The sequence below is a fragment of the Ursus arctos genome, unplaced genomic scaffold (assembly GCF_023065955.2).
Source record: "Ursus arctos isolate Adak ecotype North America unplaced genomic scaffold, UrsArc2.0 scaffold_3, whole genome shotgun sequence".
Classification (NCBI taxonomy): Eukaryota; Metazoa; Chordata; class Mammalia; order Carnivora; family Ursidae; genus Ursus; species Ursus arctos.
Window position 1 is genome coordinate 74792667 of NW_026622985.1, and position 24116 is coordinate 74816782.

Below are 24116 nucleotides of genomic sequence, written 5' to 3' on the forward strand. Positions count from 1 at the left end.
TGTAATTTTTAATTATGAGCTCATATCCAGCACTGGTTCATCTGCGGATATTTTTATAAAACCCATGTTAAAGGTTCGTATCTCCAGAAACAATTTTTTAAAAATGTTGGATGCCTCAGTACATCATCAATCCAGAAGTACTTTTTACGTTAATCTCTTAACTCGGGCGTTTCCCCTATATTTGTATAAAATAAATTAGAACTTCAACATTCTCTGAGTATAGGTTAATAGTTACAAATTCTCAGGAGTCATTTTTACCTCATATTCAGAGCTGAAGGCCAAATATAAATTTACCAGCCTCGGGGGCAGGTTTTCTTCTAGTCCACATTTCACGGAGATCTAGCTCTGTTTAAGCTTTTTATGAGAAGATCTCTTACCCCAATTCCCACTTTGAGAATGCCTCAGGATACGTTTTCTTCCTCTGAGTGAATAATAAAATCCCTACACACCAACATCAACACCTTGTCCCCATACTCCAGCCCCAATACAGCTACGATGTCAATGTACAAGCTTCACTATTTGGTCCCCGAGGTTTTCCCTCTTGCAGGAGGGCTAGTAGAGCTATGCATTTAAAAAGATGTGTATTATATCTTACCCAGCATTTCTAGGTGTTTTCCACAAAAGAATTCTTAGCATTACCTTAGGACTAACCAAGACCACCAGTTCAAACCCTTTGGCTAATCCGTTAATTTTCTTTTAATTTTTTTAATGGAGATTCTGAATAACAGGTCTAACTTTCATATGTATGAGAAAAACCATACATCTTCACTACATTTCACTGCATTCCAGGAAAAAAAAATCTATGATGGGGTTAGTATATGAAACCAAAATATGGTCAAATTTGTCTTATAGTTAAAATATAATTATTAGACTTCAGGAGACTACTACCAAGTAATACTTTTCTGACCAATATTAACAAAGTAGAAACTATATTGAGCCAATAATTCATATGTTTCCTGTTCCGTTCTTTCATTTGGAAGAATCTTAAAAGCCTGGCTGAAAGAAAGTCTCCTAACACATCACCACACGGACAATCTGGAATCTCTGGGAGAAAGATGACTAACACAGAAAGGTCTGCCTTCCCTGCACGGCTTGCAAAAATCTCCCTCACATATTAGTTGGAATTTATAGCTACCACTGTGTTTGGTCTCCAGACAGGCTCTCCAACAAGACTCGCCCACTTTTATTCATTTTTCCACCTGAACTCCCAAGCAGGAATATATCACCTTCACCTTTAAAATCACATGATTTATATTTCCTAATCTATAAACCCTACTCCTCCTTCCAGGACCCTTGTAAACTTGTCCCCTTGACACGTTTCTAACTGCATTTACTAGTGTGTGTTGTTTTTGACTCACCAGCTCCCACAGTATCTGGCATATAGTCCCTGCCTTTTAATTTCTCCATGAAATTAAATTTATTTCAATGCAATAAAATATTCAGCCACATTCAAAAATCTATTTGATAGATCACTTACCCGTTTAAAAAAAAATACTAACAGTCTAGCAGTCCAAATCACCCAACTTGTACTCTTTGATGAATCTTCCTCCACTTACAAGTAGTATTTGATTTTTTTAAAATGTCAAACACTCTAATTTAAATGTTTAGGAAACAATGAACATGAGGTTAAATTCATTCCCTTATCTAACTAGGCTGTCTTCAGCATCCATTTTGTGATGGACCCAGATCTAAAAGTCCTGGAAGAACCAGGTCTTATTCTTATACTGGTAACGATGATGTGATCACAGTCATAAGAAACTCATTAAAATGCTAAGATAATTCCGGAGAGAAAAAAAATCAAAAAATAATTGGGAAACAAGTGATTAGGGAGTGATTATATTAAAAAGAAAGTCCTACCTTCTCAAAAACATCTGATGCACTTAAATGAGAGCCTCCTGTATTTTATATGTTTTTACTTTGAGAGAAAGGCAAAGCCAAAATATTAGAAAGTATTGCAAATTGAAAACTGACCAGGAAAAATAATAAGCAGCTTTGGAATTGTAATGGAACTTAATAAACTGTATAATTTCATTCTTATATATATATAATTTCATTCATATATATGAGATACATATTATGTAATAGCATAGATGGGATTGGATTCCACAACAGTACAGGTTTACTTTCTGATAGTACTGTCTTCACACTCTACAAGGTATTTACTTAATCAGTAAAAATTAACTAATGAAATATTACGTTTGATAGAATTATAGATTTTGTGTGGTGAGGATCTTAAGAGAATACATGTGGAAACTGGAGACTATGATATCTAGGGGACTCAAGTCTCACTAAATCACAGGTACTTAAACCCAGGGCTAAGCTTCAATGAAAAGAAAACATTAAGATTATTCTCTAGAACATAGTGGTATTGAGGGAGCCGGGTTCTGGGCCCTTGGGATCATGATCTCAACTCCAGGGTTCACAGATGAGGAAACTGACTTTCCCAAGGTCACCTAGGAGGAAATCATCGTCTTAAGTCTAGAAACACAAGTCTCCTCAAATCTAGTTAGGTATTCCTTCAAATATACCATATTACTTTGTGATTCACATTTTGAAATTTACACTGCTTTCCCAAATAAGCCAATTACCTCTTATTTTCTGACAAAGTTATTAAAGACAGCTATAAGATATATAGTTATCTGTAAGAAACTATAATCAAAGACTATTAAGACTACTTTGGATATGGGAGAGAAAGGAAAGTGAATAGCAAGTAATCTGAGGCATTATTCCTTAATTTTCTCCTCTCAGATACATATTCAATAAATCATTTGTTTTATAGTAATTGTTGATTATATTTTCAATGAATGTAAAATTATCATCCTTTGATGTGTTTAATACTGCTCTTAAATTTTCCTTGGTCTGAGTATTGTCACGCTACTTTCTCTCCATATTCTTTCCGTTTGTGGTGTAGTTCTTAAAATCACCACACATATGGATTTTGTTGTTTAATCCCATTCTGAGAATCAGACTCCTAATATATATATTTAATACATGTATAGTAAGAACATACACATATATACGTTGCTATCTTCTGTTTTAGGTTTATATGTATATTTTTATTATGTTCAGTTAGCCACCATCATTAGTTTTTGGTGTAGTGTCAAAAATGTTTTAGGGTTACAAAAGTTTTCTCAGCATCCCATTTTTGTTCTATACTAGTTACTTTAAAACTTTTCAAGGCCAGAGCTAACCCCATATTTTCTCTATTAAAAAACAAAATCATTTTTGACTGCTTCTTATATAACTTGAGGAGTACAGCCTGTTTTTATCACTCTATTCATTAACTTTGACAAAAATCTGGAAATTAGGTTTCCCATTTTGTTATAATTACTTCATGCGGCGCCTGGGTGGCTCAGTCAGTTGAGCATCTGACTCTTGATTATGGCTCAGGTCATGATCTTATAGGGTCCTGAGACTGAGTCCTCCGTCAGGCTCTGTGCTCAGCGAGGAGTCCGCTTGGGATTCTCTTTCTTCCTCTCCCTCTGCCACCTGCCCCCCACCGCTCTCCAAAATAAATAAATCTTTTAAAAAAAATTACTTCATATGTCTATAATGTGTTCAGGAATCATTTTTCATGTTTATGTTTGACTCAAGATATTTTATAATAGTAATAGAGATTTAGCTCTACTATCATTTTTCTTTCGTATTTTAAGTTTCATATTTCTGAGAAACTATACTCATTCATCTCAAATACCAGGAGTTTTGCTTTAAATATTTTCAGGAAGGTGACTTACAGAACATAGATGTATACTAAATTCTCAAGTCACACAATGTCCCATCAATTCTCTGTAGATCTAATTCTACCGCCTTCTGTAGTTGAGTGTTAAGATGTAGAAGGCAACACACATTTTTTCCCAAGATTTTACTGGAGAGAGAGAGCATGAACGGGGGAGGGGCAAGGGAGAGGGAGAAGGAGACTTCCCGCTGAGCAGGGAGCTCCACGCAGGGCTCTATCCCAGGACCCCGGGATCAGGACCTGAGCCAGAGGCAGACGCTTAACCAACTGAGCCACCCACACAGCCCAACACACGTATTTTTAATTGAAAAAAATATTTTATAAGAAATGTTTGAAGATAACTTCTCACTAAATTTCCTGAAATGTGTAAGTCTGTTATCTGCAGACCAATTTCTTTCAAATATCAGAAAATGTTCCTTTTATTGTTTTTACTTTCACTGTTGCTTTTATTACTACTTCTGTTTTATCTGTTCTCTTCCCATTAGATAAGCAGATTTTTGTTTTTTTAAATCATATTGGGTATTCCCTTTCTTTAATATTTACCACTGTGGGTAGAGTTTTCAAATTTAGAGCTTCTCCTGTCTTCTGTGTTACTGACCTCATTCTGTGTAATGTTCATTCTGTACATTATTGCCTAAAATGTGGGCAACCATTTGTTTTTTGTTTTACTGCCTTATTTCTGTCAGATATTTTCTATTAATCTCAGCCAACTCTCATTTTCACAAACTTTTCAAGAGTCCACGTTTCTTATAAATTAAGCAAAATCAGTTTTCATATTATAGAATCCCTTCATAGGTCTCCATTACTTTCCCCCTCTCCCTACCACCTCACATCTTATCTACCCTCGAAACAACAGTGATCTTTCCAGGTCTGATTTCGCCAAATGACAGGAAATTCTCCTTGATTCCCCTTCATCTCCCACTAGAGAACTGACAGGATTTACTTCCTCAATCTCAAGCTGGAGAAAGAGTAGAAACAAACAGCTCTCTGTAACCCAACTTTCATTTTCTAACAGGCATTTATGTAGTGAGGTTTGGATAGGAATTCTTCCAGATGCAACAGTATGGTTCTCTACATTCAGAGGTGAAACAAAATATTTGAATATTAGATGGTTTTTACATTTTTTGCTTTTGGCACAATTCTAGAAGGAACTCATTTAGTTATAGGATGACAGAATATAAGAAATATTCTTTATGCTATATCACTGTGTGTTTGGGTCATCTAACTTAGGAACTTAAAACACACACACACACATACACACACACACACACACCCCAACGCCAGTTGAGAAAATGAGTGATGCTATGACAAATCGGTTTCCATCTTCCTTACTTAGGTGAGCCAGGCTTCTGCATGCTTACATCTCTAAATAATGCTGTAAACAAGGAATTGATCTGAAACCTTTTCTCATTTTAGAAAAATTACTCATTTACAGAAAAATTGGGAAGGGAAGCCACCAGCTCGTGAAGAAGGGCAATTCCAATAAAATTTAACTTTTCCATGTTTAATAATTGTTCAGGTTTTGTCATGTACCTATACACTTTTATCAGTTGTCTGCTAGTCATGATTGCAAATGTACATCAATATAAAATAATTCTTAATACATAAAGCCTTTTGTTTATAAGAGTTTGTTTTCTCCTTTTTCTAGTCTTATTTTTATTCAATCCAGGTAGTTTAACTTGGTTTGTTCAAACAGAAGGAGAAGGGGAAATAAATCTGGGCGTTTAGCAGAAGAAGTAATGACGAAGCTATTTTTAGGGAAAAGGGCTTTCTGTCTTTCCTATGCTATTTTTTATGTCTGTGAGATATCTCTGTTCTCTGCTTAAGTTTGTTTATTTCTGGCATAAACACAAGTTTATTGTCTCCTTGTTCTGGAGGCTAGAAGTTTAAAATCAAGGTTGGTTCCTTCTGAGGGTTGTGAGGATCTCGAGATCTATCCCTGGTCTCTCCCATCACGTCTAGTGGTTTGCTATCAATTTTTGGCATGGCTTGGCTTCTAGAAGCTTCATCTCCATCTCTGCCTGTATCTTCACATGGTGTTCGCCCTGTCTGCATGACTACTCCCAAGCACCTTCTTATCTAGAAGGACACCAGTCATACTGAATTAGGGGCCCACCCTTTTCTGGTATGACTTCATCCTAATTAGAACACTATTTCCAACTAAGGTCATATTCTAAGGTACTGGCAGTTAGGACTTCATAGGAATTTTTTTTTTAATTATTCTAACTTTGTACACTGCTTTTTAATTGCAGAGAAGCATGATAAAGCGATCGAAGAGGATTCTGAAACATAATAACTTATTTCCTAAGAGTAAAATTCTGTTGCGGAAGAGCCAGGGAAGTAAGAATTCAAGGAGAAAAAGTTAATAAAATACAATTTTCAATGGTTACAGGTAGCTACAGAGTCACAGCAGCACTTAGATCCTATTTCGCATGCTTACAATTCATGGTTTTATTTTATACACCGCACCCACTGCGACTATTTAAATTCATGATGAAAGGTTTACAATGACCTGGGGCACCTGGTTGGTTCAGTCAGTTAAGCATCTGGCTCTTGATTCGGGCTCAGGTCATGATCTCGGGGCCCTGAGATTAAGCCCTGTGTAGGGCTTTGTGCTGGGCGTGGAGCCTGCTTAAGAATCCCCCCTCCCCACCCCCGGGTGCCTGGGTGGCTTAGTTGGTTAAGTGTCTGCCTTCGGCTCAGGTCATGGTCCCAGGGTCCTGGGATCGAGTCCCACATCGGGGTCTCCCTGCTCAGTGAGGAGCCTGCTTCTGCCTCTCCCTGCCGCCGTTCCCCCTGCTTGTGCGTGCTGTCAAATAAATAAAATCTTTAAACTAAAACAATAATCTCCCTCTCCCCCTGCCTCCCCCCCCGCCCCCCACTCTCTCTTAAAAAAAAAAAAAGTTTACAATGACCTGTAAGTTGTACAAAATTATTTTAAGGGACATATTAGCAAAAGAGTTTGAAGACTAGCTAATATAGTCTTTTAGAAAGATATTTGGTCCTTCTTTGATACCTTTTAGCCACCTGGGAGATAGTCTTTCATTGTTTACTAATCAGAAGGGTGAATGACTTCAGTTTCATGTGCATTTATAATATTCATATCTTCCCCTGTTCTTATGGGTATTCTCTCCTCTCATTCATTCATTCAACAAATATTTATTGAGTATCTACAATGAATATTTCTAGGTCCTAAGCATTACAACAATGTACCCAGAACCAGAAAAAAAAATTAGAAAAATAAAATCAATCTCATACAGAATGGAGAAGACTCTACAAATAAACAATTATCTCAAACAAGTTTGAGTGTGAGTTGCTTTTGAAGAAAAACAAAACAGAGTAAAGAGAATGATACTGAAGGGGATATATTTTCAATAATTGGGCCAGAAAAGGGCTCTCTGAAGATAATTATGTTAAGGTATTTCAAAAGGAAGGGAAGGGGATAAGCCAGGTTTAACAGGAGCCTGCCATTGCAAAAGAGAAGCCCCACTTACTCTTTCCAACTCATCTCGGGTATTGACCTTGGGGAAATCACTCGAACCCTTACATACCTCAGTGTGAGTTCCTGTCAAGCACAGACAAGGAAAATGCGCCCTACAGAGCTTTGAGAGAATCAGGGATAACTGATGGAGAGCACCTGAAATCTGAAGGCCTGTTCCGTAGGAGTCTCCCAGCAAACCACACCCAGCCGTCAGGAAACCATCATCCTCTCGCTCTTCCTGGGGGTTGGAGACCTGCCTTGTTGCTGTAACAGAGTGAAGGCACCTGGCCCATTCGGGGACGGAACTGATTTTGGGGCCATATGCTTCTCTGCTGGGAATGACTTGAGGGCAGTTGACTTTCCTGTCTCGGCTTCTGTGTCCCAGCTTCACTTGGTTCTCTCCCTCCCTCCCTTCCTTTCTCTCTCCCCTGGGTTGTTTCTTTCCCATTGAGTTCACAGACTTGTTGAATAAATACGTAAATGAACAAGAACTGAGGGGAAAAAAAGTGGAGATGCCTCTAAATAGAGTTTTAGATATTATCCCTTTACTTCTAATGGGACATTATCTTGATTATATATTTCAAAGTAGGTTTTTGAAATTGTTACTTTTTAAAAAAAGGATTCATCTCTAAAGATCTCTACATTAATTATGTTCATGTGGTCATGCACTAAAGAACCCACCTCAAATGCTAAAAATTGCTTGCCATTTAAGATCTAGTCTTCAAAATAACCTGTCCAAAGGCTTGTTTTTACACATGCAATGTAACATGCTTAACATCAGTGTTGCTTCTGTAATATAACTTGAAATACAGGTCCAGTTGCTGTTTTATGCTTTTAGTACTATATTTCTAGCTAACTTTAAAAAATTATTTAACATGATGGATATATAAAATTTTTAGTACCCAATTTAAGATCTTTAGAAATATTTAAAAAGCCTTAAAAAAAAAAACCCCAAAAAACCCTTTACCTTCAAAGGAATCACCTACTTTCTAAAGCCATGGTGAATTAAATGATAAAGTATTAAACACTTGTTTTATTTTGTACTTTTTAAATATTTTACTCTCTCTAAAGTCACTCAACAGACCTGGAATCTGTCACGGATTACTGGGCTGCGGGCTTTAACAATGAGTACAGATGGAAGAGTAACAAAACACCAACGACTAACAAAGCTGTCACTAAGAATTAGGAAACCCAACCCAGGAGACAACTTTTTTTGGGGAAAAAAAAATGTACAGTTTGGCTTTTGAATACATTGGCTCCAGAAGCAACTAACTTCATGAATACCATCCTTCTAACTCACTGGCCCCTGGCTCTAGTTCCATAAAATGATGCTGCGTTCTACACTTCTTCGGAGTTCTTCAGTATCCCCAAGAGCTCTCACTTTACCCATGTCTTTTGCAAGGTCACGTAAAAGCACATTCCTGCAGAAGACTCTACAATGACCCTGCAGCACAGAGTCTAGTGAATGCTTCTGAACAGCGTTAACACCGTATACCTACTGGGTTGCTGGCCAGTGTCCACATTAAGGGTAATCGGGAGAAGCTGCACTCTGAGAGAAGCGTCCCTATCAGCTGGCACGAAGTTAAAATAGGTCATTGAAAGAGAAGCTATGGGACCGGGGGTGGGGGGGAATCACCCTGCTCCCTGGGCTCCCAAGCTGGAGACTGTGCAGACTTCCCTCTGCCTCATCACCACATGACAGGGAATTAGACAGAAACAGGTGGTCTGACCTAGTATTTGTTTTCACTTAGAAGCTTCCTTGTATATTACTGAACAAAGCTTATATAATAATACTATATTGCAATTGAAAATCCTTTCAGTGGAAAGATATAGCAATGATAAACGTTCAATATACTTAACGCAATCCACTCTTAACTCCATAAAGAATGGATTTATTGAGAATTGGGGGATATAAACAGACTTTAATCTGAGGACAGCATTAAATCAGGTTTTGGCATCACTACCTTTGAGGGGGCACCCTCACTTAAGTTGCTAAAGTCCCATGAGGTCTCTGCATCTGGTCTGGGAATCCTCTCATTTCATTTTCAATTGCCAACCTGTTCGACACCTGTCTGTGTCCACATGTGTGAGTGCTAACTATGAGGTTTTAGAGACCACAGCACTCACGTTTGCATGTTGTATTCCTACTGCAGAGATCATGTTAACAGCTGGCAGCTTAGCAACTGCCACCATCTAATTTCAGGAAAGATTAAGGCTTAAAAAAATCCGTAGCTGGAAACGTTCTTGGCAGAGGCCAAAGGTGCTGCTAGAGCTATTTAAAAAATAATAATAATAATAAATCCCACAGCTTAATTTAATCAAGGAAAAGGAATACATCTTCAAGATCATGATGGATTTGAGGGGAATATATATTTATTGTCTTGACCAAATGGCATAAAAAATGTGGCAATTGGTGTATAAATTAAAGAGGGGAAAGACAGTCTTTTAGAAACAATGCTCCCAGCGATGCGCACATATTAATTTATTTAACAAATAGTTTCTACGCACAGATTATAAGAAAAACTAGGTCCTTGTTTTCATAGAACATAAATTCTAGAAGGGGTAGAGAAATAATAGGAAAATATATAAATAAGAAAAGATCATTTTGATTAGAAATAAACGCTCTGAAAAACATAAAACAGGGTACTGGGACAGGGAGTGAGTTGAGAGATACTTTGGATTGGGTGGGCAGAAAAGACCCATTTAAGATGCCATTTGACCTGATACTTAAATGGGTAGGTACAATGAGCCAGCCTTGGAGAAATGAAAGCAAGAGAATGTTCAGAATTTCTATAGACAGGTTTAGGAGTAGCCGAACGGCCACTAGATGAAAGAAAGGCAGGTGGCTTAATTCAAAGGCATATTTGCACAGAAATCACACACTAAAAAAAAAAACCCATATTATATATTTATTTGAGGTACATTTGGAGAGAGAGGCTAGTGACTCTGAAGTAGTAAACTCCAGTTCTTGGCATGGTAATTAATGTGGGGGAGGACACTGCAAGTTGACATGTTGCTCAGTGGGACAGAAGGCTCACCAAAGAGGAAGCCAGGGGCCAGAACAGGTAGGATCTTCTCTGGGTCATGGTCAGGGTAATTCTAAGCGTAATGGGAAGTCATAGAATGATTTAAGCAGCAAGTGGCAAAATCAGAGTTATGCCTTAAATAGATTATTTTGGCAACCCAAACAAGAGATTATTAGGAGAATGGCAGGAAGCGGAAGCAGCTATGATGACATGGTTGACGAGGGTGGTGTGACGATGAGAGCAGTTTCAGCGAGTACAGACTCAGAGAAACTGGAGAGCACTGGATGTAGGGGGACCCTGTTCTGGCTATAGATCCAACAGGACACCGAGGCTTTGTCACATATGCCCAAATAGAAGCCGATTTTATGTTCCACGTAGAGGTTTGAGAAGGAACCCAAATTAAAGGACAGATAATATTCACTTCCTTAAATATTTAGTGAGTCTTTACTATGCGACAGGCATACTATGTACATATGTAAAAAGACCTACATTGCAGCATTTAAAACTGAGACTTGTAAAGCAATTTTCAAAACAAAAAACAAAACAAAAACAAAAAACCTGAGCCTACCAATATTTAATTCTGACTTCACAATATCGGACAATTCTCATAGGTCTTTTGCAGTTTTTTGTAGGTACGAGCTATACAATAAGAGGAATCAGACAGTTTCCTGGAATCTAAACATGAAGATGTAAACAAAAATTTTAAGGGAACACCGGGTGTATATAAAAGGGGCATTTTTGCATTAGGATCACCACCTGATCCATAGGAGACTCTCCTTACTAAAGCCAGCCCCATGTTCACTTGACCTTGTTTTTTATAATTTTAGTTTCTAAGATATAGGTAAATGATTATGTAATAGCTCTTTTAGAACTATTCTGAAAAGTAAAAGTGTTGTTATTTAATGTCCAGGGTAAATCGTATAAAATAATATGACCACTTTTTTCTTCACTATGGAAAATTCAATGATCACAAAGCAAGATTTATCTTAAAAAATAAAACTTAAGAAAAAAATTCTTGTCCTAAATTTTGTTCTAAATAAGCCCCACAACCAATACAACTTTCAATTTTCTTTCATATTGCAAGTGTGCATCATGAAAGATAAAAGAACACATGCTATCTGACACATAATGACAATTTATTAATTATAAAAAACGACAAATGATAAAACAAACCAAAGTTCTGGTGACTATTTGAGTACTCCTCAGTCATCTAAAATAATCTTTATAATCTTACTTATAATAGGTATCCATGCCCTTTGGCCCTGTTATTCCATTTCTATAAGAATATTTCCACATACACACAAAGCTTAATATATAAGGACTGTGTGTGTGTGTGTGTGTATTTTTTGATTGTACCATTGCTTGTTTTATTTTTTGAGAGAGGGAGCAGGAAAGAATAGAGAGAACAAAGAGAACAGAGAGGAAGGGGGAGACGGAGAGAGAGAATCTTAAGCAGGCTCTACGCTCACTGCAGAGCGCAGCTCGGGCTTGATCTCACGACCCTGAGATCATGATCTGAGCCTAAATGAAGAGTCAGATGCTTAACCGACTGAGCCACCCAGGTTCCTCATCATCAACTTAAATGTCCAGAAAAGGGCAACTGTTGCACAAATCATGTTAATCCATACTATGGGATCCAATCATCCAGTCAAGAGAATAAAGTGGATTTTTATATACTGACATGACACCTCATCTGTAGTATTTTTAAAAGGGGATCAAAGCAATATACATATGGGATGATTCCATTAAGAAAAGGCGCGCATACGCGCGTGCACATACATACACATACACACACACACACACACACGCTCTGATAGAATTTCTGAGGGCTACTGTACTGGCAATGGTTACTTGGCAATGGTCCTTTGAAAATGAGACTAGAATAAGGTGGCGATTCTGGTAGGGGTACTGTTGATGAGGGCCTTTCATCTTCTCCATAAATAATTCTGTATGATTTGATTTCATCCCACATTGAACATGCCCTGGGTTTGTAAATTTTAAATCAATTTAACACATAAAGCTAGACAGCCACTATCCCATGACTTTCTTAATCTGACAAACAATATATTTCTTCACGTAACATTGCTCTCAGCCAATAGCTGATGTCCTAAGACTCGATCTAGTCCATACAATTTCATGCCGTAATGCTATTCTCAAATCGGTGACAGCAGCCTGCTGCAGTGGACCTCCACGTGGACTGAATGTTTCAGATGGCAACAGGCTGGGGCAGCCACTTCTTTTAAGTCTCAAGCAGATTTGTGATGGCATCTCACTAACAGAGCGCGTCTCATATGTTTGCAGCGTGTACGGATCACTCAGTGACATGGCTGACTGTTTACATCCTGTGCCAACTCTGCTGATGTGTAATTAACATTATGTCTTGATAGCCTGCTGTTGTTTGCAGCAACTTCAAGTCATGATTCTGACACATCGACAACAAGCAGGGAACACTCTGATACAGGGCCAAAACAACACTGATGTCTACTTCAGTTTCCAGTGATGTCACGCAGTAAGTGGCCTTCACGAGCATGACACTCTGTGCTTTCACTTACTGGCCATGTCTACTCAGACGGCTTGGTACCTCATGAAATTAATGATCCACAGTGATTCTTCCTATGGCTATTTGTCTTCAGATCAACACTATTTGTGTGCGTCAATTTAATCATAGCATTAAAATAAAATAAAGTTTACTCTGTGGACTAAATTTGGATTTGAATACTTGACTCTCTGACATACTAACTTTGTAATTCCAGGTAAATGATATACTCCTTTGTACATCGATTGTATCTGTACAACGGGGATCATATTTATTACCTAATCCCTGAAACACACCTTATTCTGAGGACTGCATAAGAGAATGTGTTGAAAGTGCTTCACATTAATGCCTGCCACTACTGCTTAATAAATATTAGAAAGAATACAGAAGTGTAGTGCTTCAAAAATACCTGGATTTATCATAGAATATGCAAATGTGGGGGCATACAGTCATTTGAATAGGCATTAGCAGATGACAGAGTCAGAAATTCAGTTTGATTAACTCAGAGAATTTTAAAGCTATTAAATGGTTATACTATAATGAACAAAAATGTATTAGTGTCATAAGTACTTTACAACAATGAGATCCTCCAAATCTTATACCAGGACACTGAATAAGCACAAGAAAAATGAAGAAGAAACACTTCAGTTTAACTTTGGTAAGATTTCAAATATATTCTTCAAAATCAATTATTCTTTCAGTTTGGCTTGGACCAACATTTACCACCTTCATTTAAAAAAAAAAAAAAAAAGCCGCCTCTTAAAAAACATGAAAATCTATTCAATACAGTAACTATACTGACTTCAGAATCTAAATGGGGAGCAAAACTCATCTTACTTACAATCTTACTTGAAAGCTAAGTAAGCACCCCACATTAATAATTTATTTTCCTATTTTTGAACTCTGCTTTAAATGTTTATATGAAAGTCTTTTCACCTCAGCAGCTATTCGAGTGTTCACTTTGAACAATGACTTTGCAGCTGGCCAAACCTGACTCTCAATCAATTTTATGAGCACAAATTCTTGAGCTGATGGCTACATCTTCAGCTATCTCACTCACATAATACACACTCACAAGTGGTGATGAGATTCACATTATCGCCAGAGCACCATTCTGCCGATGGCGGCAGCAGACACAGCAGGGGTACAGTGTCCTCCCTAGAAAAATGACTCCTTCACCTTTCAATAATGCAGCCTGCAGGTATGAACCTACAAGCTGCGTGCCAACAGAATGAGAGCGCTCTTTAAAAATACTAATAACTACTACCCAGTTCCTCCCAATGGGTCACTCTCATCGAATCTCCATACACATCCATCTTGATTTTGAAGTGTGTGCATTCAATTTGTCTTCCCATTACATTTGGAATTGAAAGGAAGATTCAATTGTATTTAAAACTTCAGAAAGTTGCCAGAGTACTGGCATGTTTATCTCAACACATTTGGCGTGGGATTCTCTGTGTGAGTGCATGTATATACATATATTTATGCAAAATTATAACACTTAAAGACAACTTCAGATCTTAAGATGGTATCTCAGAATAAATCTGAATTCATTATAGTCTGGCAGTGTTTTTTCAACATTTCAATTATGGAGTATATGGGTTTACATTTAAATTTTAATTATGGGTTTAAATTAAATTTTGCCTTTTAAAATGTTACACTTGGGGTGCCTGGGTGGCTCAGATGGTTAAGCATCCGACTCTTGGTTTCAGCTCGGGTCATGATCTCAGAGTCATGATATCAAGCCCCAAGTCGGGCTCCATGCTCAAAGGGGAGTCTGCTTGAGATTCTCTTCCTCTGCCCCTCCCCCGCTCACTCATGTGTGTGCTCTCTTTCAAATAAAACTCTTCAAAAAAAAAAAAAAAGATGTTAAACTTATTTTTGTTACTGAGAGAACTTACTAGCTTTCCAAAGACATGGCTAATGTTCCTCAAAGATATACCAATTAATGACCTCAAACTACTCTAATTCTTTCTTTCATTTCTAAACTCTTTTACAGGGCGATCATCAAAGTATACATCTTTGTCCTGTAACTTTTGATTCTTGTGATCGTATGTTAGGAAATAAGGTAAGGAGTAAAGGATTACCTCGAATCTCACCTGGCCAAAACCATGAGGTGATCATCTGATCTCTCAAGACCGATCTAACAGAGTCAATTTTCACATACACAATCAACACAGTTGTAACTCTCTTAGCCCGTCACTTAACCAGGTCTCTAGACTAATGAACCCTCTCTGATTCATTCTTTAAAACATAATAAATATGATCCAGCAACTGTACTCTTTGGTATTGACCCAAAGGAGTTGAAAACTTGTATCTGTACAAAAACTTGCAACTTTATACATAATTGCCAAAACTCAAAAGCAACCAAGATGCCCTTCAATGAGTGAATGAATAAACTGTGATTCACTCGGACAATGGGATATGGAATATTATTCAGTACTAAAAAGAAATGAGCTATCAAGCTATGAAAAGACGTGGAGGAAACTTACAAGCACATTATTACTAAGTGAAAGAAACCAATCTGAAAAGGCTATGTGCTATATGATTTCCATCCTGGAAAAGGTGAAACTATGGAGACAGTAAAAAGATCAGTGGTTGCCACAGAGGAGAGAAGGGTCAAATAGGCAGGGAATGGGATCCTTGGTAATAACTGTATCAAGTGATGTTGATGACATGGGAGACCATGGGATGTGTGGAGGTAGGGGGTGTATGGAAAATCTCTGTACCTTCCTCTTAGTTTTGTTGTGAACCTAAAACTGCCCTAAAAAAATAAAGTCTTTAAAAAAAAGTAAAAATAAAAAAAATGTAATGACTAATATGTAAAACTCTGTGCTTATTAAGAGTCAGCTAGGTTTGTGCCAATAACATCACCTATTAAAAATATGGAATTAAAAAAGAGTCTGCGTAGTAATGCATGAAGTATGACTATGAAAAAGCTGCTGTTTCTATGAAAAAAGCAGTTGAGTGATTTAGAAAGATTTGATAAAGTTGCTAACACAAACTTGTCAAATTAGATGTGAGACATCTATAAATAGGAATAAAATCAAATGTCCAGAAAGATCTGCATTAAAACTGATTAGTAAATGCATTTAAGTTCTTGTAACAATGTAAAGAAATTAAACTTGGAAACCAAAGAAGAAGTCTTATGGGGATGGTTTTTGGAGGACAGATCTCCCAGAACTCCAAACAGGAGACCCTTACTCAAAGCAAATGCTTGGGCTTTATATCAAGACTGCCAATGTATGTGTGTACAAGTATGTGTATCTTTTGTTAAATTAGTTGACCAAATATTGGTTCTAGGCCCAGAAGGCTACATTTGAACCAAATAGGCTGGCTGTTTGCCATGCAGATAAAACTTCTGACCGAATTTTTATACTCTTCCTGAAGTTGCCATGCCATTGTGACACATCTAACAATGAACAACCCGACATCTGGAAGACAGCAAACGACAGTTTCCCTGCCTTGGCATTTCACCATGTTATTCTGATAGAGTCCATTTAAAGTTTGCTTAATGCATGGGTTGGAATTGACAAGATTTTAGAGACTATTTTATTTTAAGAATACCAAGAATGATTTTCTTTTCATATATATCCATTGGGGATAAAATAGCTTGGACTCACCATAGAATGGAATGACTACTACTTAGAAAGTTATTCCTTAATGTAAATTTATTTTCATGACTATATTCTATGAGCAAAGGTTATCCATGATTACAAAAACAAAACAAAACACGGTCAGCCAGAATGAATATCCCAGTAATCTGCCTATATTCAGAATCCTATTGCAAACAAATCTACCAGTCCAGGTAATTTACAGATGTAATTGTTGTGAATAGGGGATAAAAACTGAATATCTGTATAAAAACAGGAGCTCCTAAGTATTATGGTTTATCTATTAATTATCAAAAAGATGCAGTTTTTCCCAAGATACGGTCCTGTCATCCTGAAGAACTTTAAGATCTTTTCAGGGAATCTGCAAGGTCAAACTATTTTTGTAATAATATTCAGACATCATCTGTCTTTTCCACAGCTATTCTTTCATGTGTGTACAGTGGAATTTTCCAGAGGCTAAATTTCATCTGATATTGCAACAGATTGAATGTAGAAGCTGATATGAAAATACAGCGGCATTCTATTAAGCTAGATATTAAAGAGATGAGCAAGAATGTAAAATAATACCACTCATTTCCCTAAACTGATTCAGAAAACAGGTATTTTCCATAAAAATGTTATTTGTGTTAGCATGTAAAAAAATTACTACTTTTATTTTAAAATGAAATATTTAAAAGCTTTTTTAGTTTTAATTTCTAACACAGTGAATATCAATAGATCTAACCCACTACACAAAAGTTTGAGAACTGCTATCTTAAATTGATTCTGTAACAGAAAAATAATTTACTAACCTGAACAAGAACAAAGTAACGTTTTTTCCATCTTTTCCAAACCTTCTGTCCTAGGGCATACAGATATCTGGTAAGAAAAACAAGCAAAGAATATTTCAGATGAATAACGCTGTGGCTCTGTGTAATCCTATTTCTTCCATAAGTATTTATTCTTGAGACCAGCCTGCTAAAGGCAAAGTTTAGTGCATTTGAAAGCCGAGACAACATGTAGCTTCTGTGTTACAAAATGAGCTTATTCTAGGTTCTTGAAAGGGAACTGATTTATGTGGCTTATCAATTTGTCAGTTCTTACTACAAATTGAGCGAAGTTGGAGCTAGAAAGGATAATCAAAGAACCAGTGGGAATTTTATTCTTACACACACTTCTTAGGAGAGACAAAGGCTACAAACTGGGGATAGAGGACTCAGTGTTTCAGCTCTCAGATGACAAGGGCTGAGGAGTGTGGCCCAACGAGGCATCGGCTGTAGAGTCAAGAACCCAGGGCGAAGGGTAGCTGTCCAGCTGGGCGACCCCAAGTTATGCTGGCACCAATCTCTGTTCCTGTTTCTTCATCTATAAATGGCAGGACTGGGTTTGCTGATGTCTAAGGTCTCTGCCAGACTCATAATTTGGTGGCTTAGCTGATTTATGGAAGTATCTTGCTGCAAATTTTCCTAACTATGAAACTCAGGCAATAATGTATGTGAAGAGGACAGGGCATAATTCAACATAGTTACCACCAGCGCTCTTGTTTAACTTTGCACTGCTAAATAGTAATGTGAATGGAAATGAAGAAAGTAGTCAATCATCTGAGAATAAAACTTTTGTTCTTACTGAATATATAGATGTAAGCGTATGTATCAAGGAGGAAAAGGAAGAGATGAAAAATTAATCAAGTGAAGCATATCATGGAGAGCTATTTTAAAATTATACCGCGGAATCTTATACACACCTCCTACAAAAGTGGAAAACATTGTTAGAAGTCTGAAATATGACAAATACAGGCCTGATTTTTTAAAAAAAGATTTTATTTATTTGACGGAGAGAAAAAGAGAGAGAGCGAACACACAAGTAGGGGGAAGCAGCAGGCAGAGGGAGAGGGCGAAGCAGGCTCCCTTCCGAGCAGGGAGCCCAATAAGGGGCTCCACCCCAGGACCGCAGGATCATGACCTGAGCTGAAGGCAGACATCTAACGCCTGAGCCACCCAGGCGCCCCAGAGACTTTCACAATTTTAAAAAACTAAATCTTAGCTTGAATTTTTCATTTCTGTCTTATTAAGATAATTCTCTTTTGCAAAGCAAAGCCAACATTTTAGCCCCCTTTTAAAAAAGAAATGCAAGATGTATGTTGAAATGAATGGGGACTCCGTAAAAATTTTTTAAATCCTCTTTCCCCATTTGTCCTACCCCTAGCTCTCCCTCCTCTGGCAACCACCAATCTGTTGTCTGTATCTATGAGTTTGATTTCTTGGGTTCTAAATTTTCAGATCAAGAAGACAAACATGCAGTTACTAAAAGTCAAAATAAAAACTGGGCTTTTGCATTGGAAGTCATCATCCACACTACCCAAATCCATTATGTATTTTCTTACAGATGCATCAGCTAGCTCGGTGAACTTCTATTTGGCTCGCGCAGTACCCTTGACACCACGTTGCCTGCGCTCCTGGATACAATGTGAATTCATTTAGTGAGTGACAGAGATATCCACTGCTACCATTCTCACCTGTTCACTATCTCCTCCTGAGGTCCTTTTAAAACCCTTTGCCCCACCTTTGCTCTAGCCTCCAATCTCTCTTCCGCGGTTTTGGTGATAGGTGTTTAGCTGCTCTCTTTCTGTCTTTCCTATGTAATTTCCCTCTCCTGAAATGCACACACCTAAACTCCTATCACAGGGTTAACAGCAATGACCTCAGGAGCTAGATACTGGAGACACGACAGATGCCCTGTATAAAAGTGCACTAGCAAGATCTGCACCAAACAGCTGCCTAGGAGCCCCAGAAGACATTTGGAATCACCTTTGCCCGTGACCACTGCCTGCTTCTCAGCTCCTTCCAGGGTCTCACTTAGCATGCTGCTGGGCAACTGGGTCATATATAAGTGAAAGTGAATAGTGATACGCAAACCATCAACACCACCAGCAAGTGTAAGTCTTGCTGCGAGTGAAGGTCCTACACAAGGAATACTACTACCTGCTGCAACAGCATTTCAAATCATGGATCAACAAACTGGGAACAAAAATGTGGGATTTCTCTGAAAACAGCAGAGCAGTGGGTAGACACGTACATACGTATCCTGAAGGTTGGGAGAGGATATAAGAAATTGAATAAAAGAACATTTGAGACTGGAACCAAGGTAAGCATTTGAACGTTTGGCCGTGAGATATTCTGGGGTGTTACACTCTAAGAAGGAATTCAATCAACCATTTATGGAAGTCACAACTGAACAAGCGTTATCTAGGAAGTAGCTGGGCAGGAGCGTTTTACTCTCTGCCTACGAAAAAAAAATTACATTCAAGAATAGACTGCGTAAAGGAAATATTATAAATGCTACGTAGCAAAAACGGATAGTTTCTGCCCTTCAGTTTTCACGTTAACCAGACCAAGATTTTATAAAATAAAATGGACATGAATACATCAGAAAAGGTAACTATACTGAATAAGAACATGTTAAACTTAATTTCAAGAAATTTGAAGCTTTTTTTCACTCTAAGAATGATTTCTGGCATTAGGTACCTAGTATCACTGTCTAGCTGCTTTTCCACTGGTATAAAATTAGATTCTGGTCATAAGAGATATTTAAAATTGAGGAAAGAATGAAGAACAAGATGTTCATCAATATCGTTTAAAATCAGAAACTCAAAACCGTCCAAGAATCAAATGGTAAGGAATGAGTAAGTTGCCATTAAACAAACAAACAAACAAACACATCAGTCACACGAGCTTACAGTATATGCATGGGAAGAAAATCCAGAAAGATGCATCAAAATATTAAGCTGCAGTTAATACTGGGCTGTTGAGATTAAAGATGAATTTCATAATTTTTAAAAAATAATCTCTGTGCCCAACATGGGGCTGGAACTCACAGCCTCAGGATCAAGAGCTGCATGCTCTACTGAATCAGCCAGGTGCTCCTTCATAGTGTTCTTTATGCCTTTACATTTCACCATTTCTACACTATGCATGTCTTCCATTTTTTTTAAAGTAAGGTTTATAAGTCTAGTTCACATAAAGTAAAAATCCTCCATTTTAGGTATGTAATTTGCTGAGTGTCAACACAGCAATGTAACCACCAACACAATGGACTTACAGAACATCTGCATTCCTCCAAAGTTTCCTTCAAGTCCTTTCATGATCAGTTTCCTCCTCACGTTCCTCAGCTCTGCAACAACTATTGTGATTTCTGACTTTACAGTTGTTTCCCAGAATGCCATATAGATGGAAAAATATTGTATGGAGTCTTTTGTGTTTGGCTTCTTTTACTTAGTAAAAAGAAGGCTTCTGAGATTCACCCCTGTTGTTGCCTGTATCAGGAGTTCATTCCTTTCTGTTACCGAATATTATATATATATTTTTTAAAGATTTCATTTATTTATTTATTTATTTATATTATTTATTATAATTTCAATTATTTATTTATTTGTTTGTTTGTTTATTTATTTATTTATTTGACAGAGAGAGAGAGAGACAGCCCACGAGAGAGGGAACACAAGCAGGGGGAGTGGGAGAGGAAGAAGCAGGCTCCCGGCAGAAGAGCCCGAGGCGGGGCTTGATCCCAGGACCCTGAGATCACGCCCTGAGCAGAAGGCAGACGCTTAACGACTGAGTCACCCAGGCACCCCTGAATATTATATTTCATTGTATGAAGTTACTTCAATGTGTTTACCCATTTACCAGCTGGTGGACATTTGGATTGCCTTCACTTTTCTGGTAATCATAAACAAAATTGCTATGAACATGCATGTACAGGTCTTTGTGTGGGTCTGTGTTTTCATTCCTCTCAGGTAAATATCTAGGAGCGGGATTACTGAATTATATTTAAAGTGTGTGCTTAACATTATATGAAACTGCCAAACTGGTTTCCAAAGTGGCTGTACAATTTTATATTACCACTAACAACGTTTGAGACTATGTCTTATTTTATCAGAAAAAAATTATCAAGGATTTGGGGAATATAATCCTCATAGAGCCATAAATCATATTTCCGGTATGATCAAGTCAAATACAGTGACAAATAGCCTTACCTTTAGTCTACAAGTATCATGAGCACAGTGGAAAACTCCTATGAGCTTTAATGGATAGATGGTTTACCATCATTCAAGGCTATTCTCAAGTTTGTGGTTTGGTGGTCTTAGCTTTGGGAGGGTTGAATTGTGGAGAGAGTAAGGAAAAAGTTAGCAGAAATCATCTGAATGACGAAAGGATAATCCATTTATTAGAAACATCTGTAAAAACAAAAATGCATTCTCTCTCTTTTTTTTTTTTAATGTTGAGTGTTAGGTTACAAATTCTCTTAAGGTTTTTTTATTTCAGAAAAATATACTAGAGTTACATTCAACACATTATGCTCTACTAACCAGTAAGATTCAGTTCATTACACTTCTGTAGTGATATTTGAGTGTTCTTAATTACTGAAAAATGAGTTACTCTATATAGACTATATCCACAACGAATTTTTGAAGAATTTGTATATATGTCAACTTGATTTCAGATAGTTATGAAATATAATTTGATCTTTCTTTAATGATTTAGAAAGGACCCTGTAGCATCTTGGGGTCATTATTATGAACATCAATTATAACTGCATGATTCTGTAAAGGAGAAGGTACGGTTGATAGAGCTAAATCTAGCAATAGTATTAATTAAACAGATCTTTGGAAGTTATTTACCTGTCATCCATTTCTCCTTCATAAAAATAGTTTAGAGTTTTAAAAATCTATTAATATTTTCCTTTCGGAATTGTGAACAAATTGGTTTTTTATTGCTTTATGAAATCTGATTCAACCCAATAAAGGTGTAGAGAATTTCTCCCAGGAGCATATTCCTTATTCTGGACAGAGACCACCTTGGTTAGTGTCCTTCGGGTCTGCTGGTGGGTCTGCACAGCAGTTGTACTCTCCCTGCATATTCTGTAACCTGCTGAGTCATTATTAGCTTCCTCTCCATCGATTACATGATTAACTCAAAGGATTTTTTTAAGGATATGTAAATCAGACCTGCCAAATACCAAACTGGGAACACACTGTTAACTGGGCTTTACGGGGCAATTTATAATGCTATCCAGTAAAATAAATATCATACAGCACAAAAGCAACATTCTCGAATGCATACTGCTAGTTTTCTTCACCTTATTTTGAAGAGGTTTTAAAGAGGAAAGCCACTTTTGTGTTTTTTGTTTTCTTTTTTTCATGAGCCTTTCAACATTATTCATTTTCATCAACCTATAGAATTTGGTTTTAAACAAAGCATTTTTACTTATCCTTCTTGAAGTATTTCAGCTAAGTAACAAATGGATGGAAAATGAAGGAACATGTATCAGCAATTTTCATAGTCCTACTACATTCTCCAGGCCTCAAGAGTATGGCGCTCAGAAAGAAAGAATCCCTAATCAAAATTAAATTTGATCCAAGAATTATTTAAGTGGGAATAAGAGAGATATTCTATTGCATGTAACATACTTGAAAAGCACATATTTCCAATCCCAATTTGTACTAAATATATAACATTTTTCCCATTGAAATATTTCCAATGCAGCACAATACTCATGTAACTATAGAGTATTTTGGATTATTTAAAAGTAACTGCTCAGATACTATTTAATAGTGTTTGCTTTCATCAATACATCCAACTTAAGGTATTAAGAAGTTGTTCCCTTTGAACAAAAAATTGCCTGCTTAACTTTAAAATCGTCTCTTCTTACACGGGATTAGGTAACAAAGAAATTAGCAGCACCGACACAAAGCTTGGATTTAACACATAAGACTTAAAGCCTTGAAGCATTTGGTTTTATAAATCAGTATAAACACAGCAATAATCTTAAAGAATTAATCCCTCTTCTAGGGTTGCTTCTAATGGGGAGTACTATTTGCTCCAATGAGGTATAGCAATCATTGCTAGAAAACAAGGCACAAAAACCAACTAAACATGTATCAATGTTCATTTGCCTATGACTTTTTTCTTTTCCTTTTTTTTTTTTTTTTTTTTTGGTGTTACTATTTTTGGGTCATGCTGTACCCTCAAATATAGAAGATATGCAACAATGAATTTTAAGATTTTTTATTACATATTTAAAATAGGATGTGGATGCTGTTAGGAAAAATGTCAAGTGAAGAGAAGAAAGAAGAAAAATTTAAGAACTTTGGTAAGGCCAAACCTCAAGTTACTAGCAACAAGGCAAACAGCATTATTTTTCACCTTCTCTATTGATAACTATATATAGTCACCAGAGAATCTCAACACTAAAAATGGTACAATCTTTATGATATTACTATGATCCTTTAAAAAAGTTGTGTGTTAATAACCCAAGTTGCTTCTAAAAGTTTTCATTTGTGGACAAAATCAGAGCCTTTATGACATCCATCAGAATGTTCTGTGACAACAGGACTAGACACTTTTTCTTCAGATATGTGTTGCTCATTAACAATACATATTATTACCAATAAAGTGGTCTCACCAAGAGATTGAGAAAAATGGTACTGGGTAAAAATGAGCTTCGAACAAACAAAAATCAGTAATATTACTATGCTTATTTTTGTTGAATTTTTAAAGAGATATTTAAATTTCATCACATGTTCATTCTCCAATGCTTGTGATATAAAATTATTTTAAATGCTTGTTTTTACACAGCACCCCCTTGAATGTTTTTTAAAAGTAGATTCACATATATCATTCTGTGATTTGTCTTCAAGCCAAAAACCCTCCAAAATTAGTTGTAATAATAAATTAAACCATTTTTC

At 36.9% G+C, this 24116-nt stretch overlaps 1 protein-coding gene across 10 annotated transcripts in view; it reads right to left on the minus strand.

Moving 5' to 3' along the window:
• The window catches only part of CADPS2 (calcium dependent secretion activator 2), a 513662-nt gene that overhangs the window by 158999 nt on the left and 330547 nt on the right, over window positions 1-24116 (minus strand). For all 10 annotated transcript variants that reach the window (XM_044387950.3, XM_044387934.3, XM_044387928.3 and 7 more), the window contains exon 9: window positions 17185-17251. In XM_044387950.3, coding sequence (XP_044243885.1) covers window positions 17185-17251 — 67 coding nt within the window. The remainder of the gene's footprint in view (window positions 1-17184; window positions 17252-24116) is intronic.